The sequence below is a fragment of the Neofelis nebulosa genome, chromosome 2 (genome assembly GCF_028018385.1).
Source record: "Neofelis nebulosa isolate mNeoNeb1 chromosome 2, mNeoNeb1.pri, whole genome shotgun sequence".
Lineage (NCBI taxonomy): Eukaryota > Metazoa > Chordata > Mammalia > Carnivora > Felidae > Neofelis > Neofelis nebulosa.
This window is the reverse complement of record NC_080783.1, coordinates 33,396,534-33,410,115: the sequence shown is the minus strand read 5'-3', so window position 1 is coordinate 33,410,115 and position 13,582 is coordinate 33,396,534. Positions and strand designations below refer to the sequence as shown.

Here is a 13,582-nt window from a genome sequence, read left to right as displayed (position 1 = left end):
GATTTTCTTGTCATACTACAGCCCAGAATATTGTTTTTTCAGTTTCTTTGACCCCTGTAGATAAGAGAATCTTTAATATATCAGTTTCTTAGATCTTTGTTCTATTGTATAGTAGTGTGGGTCATCTTTTCTAGCTGCTGCTTCATATATAAAAAATTTCTCCTGAATAATTTATCACTTCATTTATCTTGACATCTTGCTTTTCCTGAATACAGAATTGACCAATGTTATTGCCTATGTCAGCAGTTTGATGCACTTATTCTGGTGCTTTAGGACACTAACCATTTGGACTATGCTTCCTTACTCTTAAGTATTATTATAATTCACTTAAAAAGCTGGCTTAGCACAGAACTTAAAATACCATCCTCATCCCCCTTTTCAAGACTTGCATGACTTAGCAAGGTTTCAAAAAAATGAAAAGAATGATTGCCATCAAATAAGAGTTTTATTTAGATGTAGATGTTACTCTCAAATATTAGCTAATATCACTTAAACTAGTTAACTCCCCCTTTTTTTTTAGTTAACCTTCTTTTTTTAAACTGAGTGTATACATAGTATTGCAAAAAATAAATAAATACAATAGCTATTTTGGGGGTTTTGTAGGGTTTTTTTTTTTTTAGTATTTAGCATATTTGAATTTATGCTTTTACCTAATATTTTAAAGGTATTGGAAATATACAGTATTATTTCAAAATATTTAAAGTGTTATTTCACTTTTTGTCAGAGAACACTATTTTTCATAGTATCTTCATTTTTTTTAAATTTCTTTTTCAATGTTTATTTATTTTTGAGAGACAGAGAGAGAGAGAGAGAGAGAGAGAGAGAGAGAGAGAGGACACGAGCAGAGGAAGGGCAGAGAGAGAGAAGGAGACACAGAATCCAAAGCAGGCTCCAGTCTCTGAGCTTTCAGCACAGAACCCGACACAGGGCTCGAACTCACAAACTGTGAGATCATGACCTGGGCTGAATTCGGACACTTAACCGACTGAGCCACCCAGGCACACTCCCTACCCCACCCCCTACCCCCAGTATCTTCAAATGTAACTTTGCTGTTTGGCATAGAAATTTTGTGGTAAGAAGTAATACTATTATTATTTTATTTAGCTGTTTTTAGCTTCAGAATAAGGAGGAATTGAGCCTGCTTATTTATTTGTAACTGTCCTCCTTATGAATTTTTCCTGATAATGTCAGTGAAACTTACTACCATACTCCCCCCTCCCCCCGAATCTAACAAAGAAAGAACATATTATAGATCACTCAAATCTAACAGAAAATTACTATTAACTATGTACATCCTTCTAAGTCCTTTGCTGTGTGTATGTGTCCACAGAGACTATTTTTTGTTCAGGTTTTATTTTTTAACACAATTAAAATAATAGTATGCCCTGCTTTTCTTTGAAATATTTGCCTAGTACAGTGCTACTGTCCAGGGCAAAATTATTGTATGTTCTCCTTTCTCTGCACTCCCTGCCCCCAAATGAAAAGGATTAAAAGGAATACCGAGGAGAACTTTAAGGGGAAAAGTCTCTCAAAAGGGCAGTCTATAGTTCTACCCTTTACATTGGCAATGAAACCTATCTTGTTTCCTTTCTTTTCTTCCTTTCCCTTGTTTTCTTCTTTACCCCCTTCCTTCTTTGCTCCCCACCCGTCTTCTTTCATTATTTCATGTCTTTTTTTTTTTTTTTTTTTTTCTTATATAGTAGCAGAAGGTACTACCCTATTTTCTTCTCTGGCTGTATCATTGACTCATTGCCCATTCTCCCCATTATTTTTGCCTAATTTCCTTAAGTGTGAGATCTTTAAGTATTGATTTTATATTAATATACAAAAATTTTCCAAATATAGAAACATTTTTATATCTCTATAAGTTTCTTATATAAATATCACCTTGAGATTATACTATACGTACTAGTATTGTGGTTTTATCCAGAATAAGAAATGCAACTCTTTTAGGGGCTGAGTGAGCCATGTTAGTACAAGCTTTGGAAGGCTAGACCAGGAAGTGAGAGGGGAGAAAATGAACAAGAAATCAACTCTTTTTTAACTACTATTTTTGTCTTCCAATTGTGACAGGTATCATTATCTTCTGTTTTTAGTTTCATTGTTGGTGAAATTATAGTCTGATATTCATTAATGAGAGTAATGAATGTAAATACTGAGCCTATTTGGGCCTAAATATAAATACTCAATAAAGTTATCATTGACTTTGTTCTGATTGCTCTGTTTCTTTGTATACCTAGAGACTTATTTTAAATTTCAGAAATTGTATAACAATTTTTTCAACTCAGGAGCTATAGTTTTGCTTAATATAATATTTATATAAGGTTTCCTTAAAGAGAGGAAAGAAATATGTTTTTGGTGGGGCAGCTTAGGTTAGATACATTCTTTCAGTCAGCAAACATTTATTGTGTGCCAAGCCTTTTGAATTCAGGTAAAACATGTTCTCTTTCTACCTTCATGGAGCATATAGTCTAGTGATAAGTAATGTGAGTATAATAGTGCTCTGCTTCTCTGTAAAATCAGAAAACAGGTTTTCATATCTTGTGAGATACCAGCTCCTCTACTTATTCTCCAGGTCCATTGTAAAACTTTTTCTAGTTTGATTTGAATAACTGAGGTGGGCTTAGAAACAGGGCTAACCCTGAGGGCAGAACTGGGATATTCTGTCATAGGTTTGATCAGTGAAGCCATAGGAGAATAGTATAACATACAATATACAGATTCTGGAAGCATCTTGGCAAGTTGACTTTTTTTAGTTATTTATACTAAATATTTCTTTCTCTGTTGCCTCCTTTTGCTACCCTTAGAAAAAGGGAAAAAAAGACAAGTATGTTTTAAAATTAGAAGCAATAGCATGTTGGCTATTAGTTGCAGCTAAATATTTAAAGCTTAATTACACATGCAACAGTAGTTTATGTTGTAAAATATAGTGAAAATAGTGATGATTATGAGTTGAAACTGCTTTCTTGTGTCCCTTTCTGTTATTAGAAAATTAAATGGCAGAAAAATAATACAATCATCTATATTTTTGTAGTCCCTATTACCTGCATGTTTATGTCCAACAGTGCTATTTAAGCATTAATAAATATTTGAAATTATCTAAACAGATCATTATAAACCTGCGATTTCCCATCGAGATTTAAACAGCAGAAATGTCCTGGTGAAAAATGATGGAACCTGTGTTATTAGTGACTTTGGATTGTCCATGAGGCTAACTGGAAATAGACTGGTACGCCCAGGGGAAGAAGATAATGCAGCCATAAGTGAGGTGAGTGTATACAAAAGGTATCACTCTGATGTACTTCGAGAAGATAATTAAGCATTAAAAAAAATCTATCCAGGACAGTTACCCTTATATGCTACCAATTACAGCATATTAGGAATTACAAAATTAAGACCTACAGAAGACCTTGCATGAAGTTTATCAGTTCTTTATGGAAATCACTGCTTGTTCCAACTCATTTTTTTAAATGTTTATCTATCTATCTATCTATCTATCTATCTACTTATGTATTTATTTTGATAGAGAAAGAGAGAACGCAGGGGAGGGAGAGAGAGAATCCCAAGCAGGCTTCGTGCCATCTGCGCAGAGCCCTATGCATGGCTTAGTCTCATGAACTGTGAGGTCATGACCTGAGCCAAAATCAAGAGTTGGATGCGTAACAGACTGAGCCACCCAGGTGCCCCCCACAACTCATTTTTGAGAGGCATTGGGAGGAGGATTGTAGGAACTGTATTTGCTTTTTTAAGAACTGATTTTTGAAGCAGGAGTAAAATTTCGAAGTTTAAGACAGGACAGTCACCTTCTGATAATCACTGTTGAAATGTGGACCACATCCTTCCTGACCTTTTTCTCTGCATCACCATACACGTCTCTCTCTCCATGTGTATGTATTTTTTTAATTAAAAAAAATTTTTTTTAAATATTAAATTATGGGGGTGCCTGGGTGGCTTAGTGGTTGAGCATCCAACTTCAGCTCAGGTCATGATCCCATGGTTTGTGGGTTTGACCCTCGCATCGGGCTCTGTGCTGACAGCTCACGGCCTGGAGCCTGCTTTGGATTCTGTGTCTCCTTCTCTCTTTGCCCTCCCTTGCTCATACTTTGTCTGTGTCTCTCAAAAATAAATAAACATTAAAATATATATATATATATTAAATGACGTACATACTATTGTACTTTTTATATTGTACTATTGTATTGCACTTTTCTCATTGTGTCTTGCAAATGTTTCTTCATTGACATACATAGGATAGTTTAGCCTATTCTTTCTGATTGATGAATAGTATTCAATAGAAAAGATTTACCACAGTTTATTCAAAAAGGGTGTTTTGTAGGTAAAAAATTAGGTATAGAAAGTTTCAGTGATATACATAAAGTCAAATAATGTGCCATTAACATATAGTTGACATTAAATTTATGTATAACTTCTGGTCTGATGTATGCATGTCAGAATATGTTACATTATGTTTCTGAAAAATGTCACTCTAATTTATCAGGTTGGCACAATCAGATATATGGCACCAGAAGTTCTAGAAGGAGCTGTGAACTTGAGGGACTGTGAATCAGCTTTGAAACAAGTAGACATGTATGCACTTGGACTCATTTATTGGGAGATATTTATGAGATGTATAGACCTCTTCCCAGGTAAGAGAATTGCTGTCAAAAATTGATACATGTTTTGAGTGAAGCAGTTATATCCTCTTTTTCGACTTTTAAATTGAGTCAACTTTTAAGTTTTTACTTTCACTTAAACCTTTAGTTTATTGCCATCTAGTGTTCAGAAACATTATTAGCAGAAGGATGTCAATTAGAAATAACTTTGTAAACAGATCCCAACTTTGCATCTGAGTGCAGGTGTTTGTTTGTTTGTTTGTTTTTTTTAATATTGATTTTTGAGAGAGATGGAGAGACAGAGTATGAGCTGGGGAGAGGAAGAGAGAAAGAGGGAGACACAGAATCCAAAACAGGCTCCAGGCTCTGAGCTGTCAGCACAGAGCCTGATGCGGGGCTTGAACTCACAAACTTGGGAGATCATGTCCTGAGCCAAAGTCAGATGTTTAACCAACTGAGCCACCCAAGCACCCCTGAATGCAATTTAGTTGATTATTCATAATAGCTTATCTGTGTTTAGTTAGATTGCTTTAGCAGTCATTGTTGTCCTTATGCACCCTCTGAACATTTGATAAGCTATACTTAAAATATTCCCTGAATTGACCCAAGAAGTTAGAAACAATGAATTTACCATTGGAACACTTTTTTCTTTCTTTCTTCCTTTATTTTTTTCATTCTTCCTTCTTGACTTCCTGATTCCTGCTTTCCTTCCTTCCTTTCAATGAAGGAATACCCATTTAATATGAATGCTTATTTAAGGCTTATTTGAATTAACCAAATGAGTTTATAGTTTTTCTCTTTTTGTTAGGATTACATTACTCTCATTATTGTCCTGTAAAAACTTTAACTACCAATATGTGTGCATTGCATTCTGCTAGATGGTGTACAAAATGACTTGATATATATGGCTTCTATCTTATAGGAATAATACCATTAAAAGTATAGAAAAAGGAAAAATGGTCAATTGAACCAGCACTGGACAAACTATATAATGGAACTATTTAATAATAACAAAGATTAGTAGTGGGGTTGAGGTGTTTTTTGGTTTTTGTTTTGTTTTGTTTTGTTTTGTTTTTTGCTTTATAAACAGTAAACATTTAGCAGTAGTTTATAATTCTATAAATAAAATAAATTAATAATTACTTAGATTAACTACAGGTTAGGCAGTTATTCTTTAGAAGTATATTTTCTAGTTAATTGGAAGTACAGAGTACTCAGTTGAGGTGTTTTTCTAGGCATAGCAGAATTTCAGTAGTATCACAGCATTATTAGAACTTTGAAACTTTTTATTTATATTACTGGAACTTAGACCACAGATATTTTTAATATATCCTAATTCAGAATTTTTGTTTTTTTAGAAACATGACTGAGTAAAATTCTTAAACCAGCATTAGTACATTACCATCAGCAATATTTTTTCAACAATTACTGCATTCAAAGAATAACTATTGCTTTTGCCCTGATAAATAATAACAATATCAGGTGTATGAAAATGGAAAGGCAATTAAATCTTATTTGCAGAAGATTAGCAGATATGTAGTTTGAATTGAAATAGAACTAGAGGCGGTTTAAAAAGGAAAAAGACAGGTGCCTGGTTGACTCAATCAGTAGACTATGCAGCTCTTGATCTCTGGGTCAGGGTCACAACTTCAGCCCCACACTGGGAGTGGAAATTACTTAAAACAACAACAATAGTTTAAAAGAAAGAATATAGGTAAGGCGTGCCTAGGTGGCTCAGTTGGTTAAGTGTCTGACTGTTAATTTCGGCCTAGGTCATCGTCTCATGGTTCATGGGATCGAGCTCTGTGTCAGGCTCTATGCTGACAGCTCAGAGCCTGCTTGGGATTCTCTCTCTGCCTCTCTTTCTGCCCCTCCCCCATTCGTGTGCATGCACATGCTCTCTCTCTCTCAAAATCAATAAATAAGCATCTTTTAAAAACATGTAAAAGAATAAGGTGTTACTATTTTAATGGATGCGTGGTTTCAGTTTGGGAAGATGGAAAAGTTCTAGAGATGGGTAGTAGTGATCGTTGCACATTATTAACATACTGCCATAGAACTTACTATACACTTAAAAATTGTTAAAATGGTAAATTTTGTGTTATGTATATTTAACCACAATGAAAATAAAAATAAAGGAAAAAAATGAGAGTTGCAGTAAGAGATCTTATAATCTTAGATATGGAAATGGAGAGAAGAAATGTGTGGTTCTGCTTAGCTATTGGAAGAAAATCTAAGGAACTGAGAAATATTAGGAGATCTAAGAAATAATGAGGGTGGCAGCCAGGAACTTAGGAAAAAATATTGGTTTATATTGGAAATATGAGTTTCTCCAATTATGAAGACTTTCAGATGGGGTATTGATGGACAGCTGAAGAAAGTTTTTAAAAATAATTTTTAAGGGGCACCGGGGTATCTCAGTCGGTTAAGCATCCGACTTCAACTCAGGTCATGATCTGAAAGTTCATGAGTTCAAGCCCTGCCTTGGGCTCTGTGCTGACAGCTCAGAGCCTGGAGCCTGCTTTGGATTCTGTGTCTGCCTCTCACCTGCTAGTTTCTCTCTCTCTCTCTCTCTCTTTTTCTCAAAAATAAATAAAACATTCTAAAAAGTTTAAAAAATAAAGAATTTTTTAAATAAAAAGGATGTTGAGAGAACTAAAAGTGAAATGATTTAGAAATTGTTTATGTAAAGATGGTAAATGGGAACTTATGAGTAGATGCACTCTGCTAAGAGAACAAATGAAGAGTGCAAAAAATTATTGCGTAAAGACTGAATATTGGGGTACCTCCCTGTACCAGTAGGTTAGTTTAGAAGACTGTTGGTCAGAAAAATAGTGAGAAAACTAAGAAATTGTTGTAGGGAGTATGGCCGGAGTCGCAAAAGATGAGTCTGCAAACAAAGTGAAGTTAAGTGAAGGTCCTCATACTGGAGTCCCAACTCCAGGATGAAGCTTCTTTTTATTAGGATAATTCCTAAAGACTATGTGCATAAAGTCAGCTAAGCAAGAGTGTTAATCAAATGGTTTAGCTTTTCAAGGTTACATTTTGAGTTAATTGGTTTCTGTAACACTAGGAAGGGTCAGGTGTGAAGAAGGATCGGCCCTGGACAATGTTAATGGCTCTAGGGGTTCCTTACTGACACAGCCATGTTCAGCTGTGTAAACATGTCCTAAGGCCTTGCACCTTCTCCAGCCATTCCCTTTTGGAGTCTTTTCCTTTGATGCTTCTCTCCTGCATCTCCCACAAGAAATCATAGTATCTTGGAAGTCAGTGTTAGAAAATGTTAAGAACCAAGATTGATAGCAGTAGATGTAATATAAGGTCAAAAGGAAATAGAACTGAAGAATGATCTTTGAATTTAAATAACAAGAGGTCATTAGTATTCTTAGAGGAGTTTCTGTGGAATAGAGAAGACGGAAATATCAGAGTATGGGAAGGAAAAGTATTAGGAAAGCACAGGAAGAAGATACAAGATACTCTTAAAAATGTTAACAATGAAATGGGATGGAAGTTGAATAAAAAGGATCCCTTAAACATATTAATAAGCATAGAGAATAGCATGTTATAATTATAACATTTTTGGAGAACATTTTTTTCAGATTTATATGATACACCTCCAAATGCAGTACATTCTTTATTATTAAATGTAAACACTATGTAATGTAGACTGATTCTCGCTGTAAAATATATGCAGAATAAATGAATTAGATGTTTGTATTACAAAGAAAGAGTGAAATGCTGCAATGTTTATATAAAGGAGGAATATGAAAGGAAGATTAAAAAGGAAGGCAAGAGAAAGAAAAAGGAAGAAAGAATAAGCATAATTTAAGAAGGGAACTAAAATGTTCCTAACTGCTTAGAGACATAATTAACAAATAGCAAATGAGGTGAGAAGCAGGGAATGGTATCTGATATTCTAGATATTTGATCTATTTTGGACAATTTAAAAGAAAATGGGATTATAAAACCTCCCTTGAGCAATCCAATGTTTATAAAGTTTTAAGGAAATCCAGTAAGACTAATATAATTCATGATGATGATGTCATTAACATTCATCTTTGTGTCCCTAGTGCCTAATACTAAGTTAGCTCTAAACAAGTATCTATTGAACAATTAGATTAAGAACTATGAAGATTTCTTAGAAATTTGCAATTCTTCTGGGGCACCTGGGTCGCTCAGTTGGTTAGGCATCGGACTTCAGCTCGGATCATGATTTCGCAGTTTGTGAGTTCGAGCCCTGCATCGGGCTCTGTGCTGACCACTCAGAGCCTGGAGCCTGCTTTGGATTCTGTGTGTGTGTCTCTCTATCTGCCCCTCCCCTGCTCATGCTCTGTCTCTCTCTCTCAAAAATGAATAAACTTAAAAAAAAATTTAAAAAAAAGAAATTTGCAATTCTTAATGTCATTTCATTCACAAAACAAGATTGTGTATCAATTTTATTTAGTAGGTTTTCTAATTATATTTTAGACCCGCTTAAAACAAATAAGTAAAATTATGAATTTTTAGTTATTCTACTTAACCAGCATTTGAAAAAAAAGTGACTAATAAATAATACTTGGAAGACATCTATATGTGTTGTGTATATGTCTCAGAGAAACAGATATGATGTACTAGTAAATATCTTCTGGTTCACAAATATTATAGATTAAGGTTTTATTAGATGAGGTTTCATGAACAAAAGTGATATACTAACTAGCAGGATTAAAACTTCTGGTTTTGTCTTTCAAGTTCAATATTGATGGTGATTGTCAACAGTAAGTATTTGCTTAGGGGTGCCTGAGTGGCTCAGTCAATTAACCATCCGACTCTTGATTTCAGCTCAGGTCATGATCTCATGGTTCATGAGTTAGAGTCCCACACTGGGCTCTGTGCTGACAGTATGGAGCCTGCTTGTGACTCACTCTCTCTCTCTCTCTCTCTCTCTCTCTCTCTCTCCCTCTCCCTCTCCCTCTCCCTCTCCCTCCCCCTCTCCCTCTCCCTCTCCCTCCTTCCCTCCCTCTCCCTCCCTCCCCCCTCCCCCCACCCCGCTTCTGACCCTCTCCCACTTGCACTTTCTCTCTCTCTCAAAATAAATAAATAAACTTAAAAAACAATAAGTATTTGCTTAAATCTTTAGTTACAAAATATCATTTGTATAGATACTGCAACATTCCAAAAATTTTGGGTTATGTTGCATAAATTATAAAATTAATCTTTGTAATGTAATCTTTTTTAATATTGGTGGAGGGAAAATGTTTATAGGTTTTTGAATATCCAAATTGAAAATTGAAACATAAAACGGAAATAAATGTTTTATAAAGTATTTTCTATCTGGTCATCATAACTTTTGTATTATTTCCATGTGAGTGAAATAAGGAAGACAGACATTGCCATTTTGCTGACAGGAAAACTAAAACAGAATAGTTAAATGACTTTTCCAGGGTAGAGATGAAGACACGATTGGAGCTTAAGTGCCTTATCCTGCATTCTGGTGTTCTTCCTTCTAATTTATCCTGTCACTCTAATGGGTTGGGGGCTGGGGCCAGCAGACAGGAAGAGTCTCTCTCCTGTGTTCTTTGTCAAGATTTTAACTAGACCACTGGTATTCTGACCCTTGTCCCACCGGTCTTCTGTATGGCACAGTATGTTTATTAAGTTTAATTTGATCACATTTTGTAAAAATCAAAGCTTCTTATCACGAGCAGCTGATTGTGCTTAGGGGTGATAAATAGGGTTATTAAATAGTGGTAGAATAGTTAATGATACTTAAAAATCCTTGATATAGATATTACTTCTTAGGGATTTTTAAAAAATCAGTATATTGAGTTTTCTGTCGTGGCCATTATCATAAAAATTTTTGTGACATTTGATACAATCTGGCTGGACTATAATAGAGCCAGTGACATATTAAGACATGATGACTATACATCCTAGACACTTACATTTGGTTCTACAGACATGTGTTATACTATATCCTGGGCTTTCTCCTTATATTCACCACCCTCAATCCCTGTATGGGGTAAGAATTCAGGCATTTTCAAGTATTAAATGCACCTTATGTATGTAATAATCCCCCCCAATTTAGTAATTCTAGAAGCCATTTAAAAATAGCTATGTCCATTATTGAAACTACCACTTGATTTATCAACAGACATTTAATTTATCAAAGACTATTTTAGTTAAAACCTTTATTAATTAATATTGTATTAAACCCACAAAAGGATCTCTTTTGCATTTCCAAATAGGCCCAAAGGATTAAAAAAAAAATAAAAAAGATTGTGACATAATTTCTTTGCTTACTTAGTATCAGAAATTCTGCTCCTGTTCCATCATTTTATAATAATTGAAAATTTTACTTTATCCATTTTTTAAAAAAATACACAGGTGAATCTGTACCAGAATACCAGATGGCTTTTCAGACAGAAGTTGGAAACCATCCCACTTTTGAAGATATGCAAGTTCTGGTGTCTAGGGAAAAACAGAGACCCAAATTCCCAGAAGCTTGGAAAGAAAACAGCCTGGTAAGAAAAAAACTTAATTATTAAAAGGAGGACTTATGACTGAATATGTTTTAATGTTGTTTGAAGCAAAAATAGACTGTTAATAGTTTTTAGAGTTGTCTAATGCCAAAAATCCTTGCTTGACTTTTATGATGTTATACAGTTTCAAAATTTTCAATATAAAAAAGTCCTCTTTTTGGTTCAGATGTAGTTTTTTCCAAGTAAAAATACTAGAGAGACTAAATTGTGTCTGAGCTTGCCAAATTGAATAACAGCTGGAATAATTAACAGATTAATATTTTTAAACATTATTGAAATTCCATCTTACTCTCTTGAGAGTGGTACCAAAAATGTTAATTAGTGCAGACTTACATATTCAATAGAAATTTAAACTACCTAAAAAAGAAACCAAGGTATGTTTTAAATTCTGCTTATTAAAAAATGCATTCTAGGGCCTTCCTGGCTTGCTCAGTTGGTAGATCATGTGACTCTTGATCTCAGGGTTGTGAGTCCAAGCCCCATGATGGGTGTAAAGATTATTTAAAAATAAAATCTCAGGAGCCTAGGTGGCTCAGTATGTTGGGCGTCCGACTTCAACTCAGGTCATGATCTCGTAGTCCATGAGTTCGAGCCCCACATTTGGCTCTGTGCTGACAGCTCAGAACCTGGAGCCTGCTTCCGATTCTGTGGCTCCCTCTCTCTGACCCTCCCCCACTCACACTCTGTCTCACTCTCTCTCCAAAATAAATAAACATTTAAAAAAAATTTTTTTTAAATATAAAATCTTTAGGGGTGCCTGGGTGGCTCAGTTGGTTGAGCGTCCAACTAGGCTCAGGTCATGATCTCACAGTTCATGAGTTTGAGCCCCACGTCAGGCTCTGTGCTGACAGCTCAGAGTCTGGAGCTTGCATCGGATTCTATCTCCCTCTCTCTCTGCCCCTCCCCCACTCACTCTCTGTCTTTCTGTCTCTCTCAAAAATAAATAAACATTAAAAAAATAAAATATTTAAAAAACAAATGTGGTCTAAAATGCTAAAATATCTACAAAGGCTTCTGCCATTTTAGTAAATTGTTGCTACAGCACTATAAATATCTTACAAAATTTACACGCACATGCACACGCATTCTCTCTCTCTCTTTTTGTCATATAATTTTTAACATAAGTAGGATCATTTCATTATCCAGTATCATTTTTTGCTTATGTACAGTTTTTCATGTCAATACCTGTCATGTATCTCTTTATCCATTTAGTCAGTATTCTATTGTATGATATATCCTAATTATTGAATTACCCTTTATTGATGGTAGTACCTATATTTCTTATTTTAAACATTTTTTAAAGAATTATAAAGTTATACCTATACATGGTAAATCAAATTAAATAGAAGGGCATAAAAAAGGAAGTGGAAAAGGAAAAGACTACATATCCCTAGCACCACTCTTCAAAAGTAACTCCTGTTAACAGCGTTCTGAGGTTTTGGTTTTTGTTTCTAACTTTTTCTTCTGGAGGTTACTATTATAACTGTGACTACCATATCTATTATTATTTCTTATTATCTCTCATTTGCTCTTTCCTAGTTTTGTAATGCTGTAACTATTATTAAATAATTTGTGTTTTGTCTACAGATTGCTCTAAAATTCAAAATAAAAACATCAGAAAGTGTAGAATTATGATTATGTAAACATCCACTGTACAATATAGTATTGTGCTTGGACTCACAGAGAAGGAAGTAAAAATCCTATGTTAGTTAATATAAGCCTCTGCTGCTTGAGAAAGAATGTTTCAAAAGTCACCATCCACTGGATTCTCTTTGATATATATGGCGCTTTTTAATTTCTTTCTTCTCTATAGATTCTACCAAGAAGCAACATTAAAAAAAAAAATCTCATTCTTTTTCTTGTAAATCATTATTTCTTTGATGAAACCTCTTTAAGTGATATGTGTTAGTATGAGCATGGGTAGTATGAATACCTGCACCCTCAAAAATGTCTTTATCTTGTCCTCACGTTTGTATAATAATTTGGCCAGGTAATGATTTCAAGATCAAAATCACATTTTCCTCATAGTGGTTCCTGTGAAATCACTACTCTATTGTCCTCAAGCATTCAGACATATTAAGAATTCCAGAGTCATCTAATCTCATTTCATTATTTTTTGTCTTTTTGTTTTATGCCCTTGTTTTCTTGTCTCTATAAGCTTTTACACTTTTACTTTATTGTTGAAATTATCAAATTTAACCTGGACATATGTAGGTGTGGATCTTTTCACACATTTTGCTTTGCAGTAGACAGGTTTTCAGTTTGAAAACTCAGAAGTTTCTTCAATTCAGAGGGATTTTCTTGTATTATTAAAAATTGGGGCACCTGGGTGGCTTAGTCAGTTAGGCATCCAACTCTTGATTTAGGTTCAGGTCATGATTACATGGTTCATGGGTTTGAGCTCTGTGCTTACAGTGTAGAACCTGCTTGGGATTTTCTCTCTGCCCCGCC

General features: G+C 34.6%; 1 protein-coding gene across 1 annotated transcript in view; it reads left to right on the top strand.

Annotated features, from left to right (window-relative positions):
* BMPR2 (bone morphogenetic protein receptor type 2) overlaps positions 1–13,582 on the top strand; it is a 201,174-nt gene that overhangs the window by 161,566 nt on the left and 26,026 nt on the right. Inside the window, exons 8-10 of the mRNA XM_058708868.1 lie at positions 3,108–3,268; positions 4,499–4,646; positions 10,977–11,113. Coding sequence (XP_058564851.1) covers positions 3,108–3,268; positions 4,499–4,646; positions 10,977–11,113 — 446 coding nt within the window. The remainder of the gene's footprint in view (positions 1–3,107; positions 3,269–4,498; positions 4,647–10,976; positions 11,114–13,582) is intronic.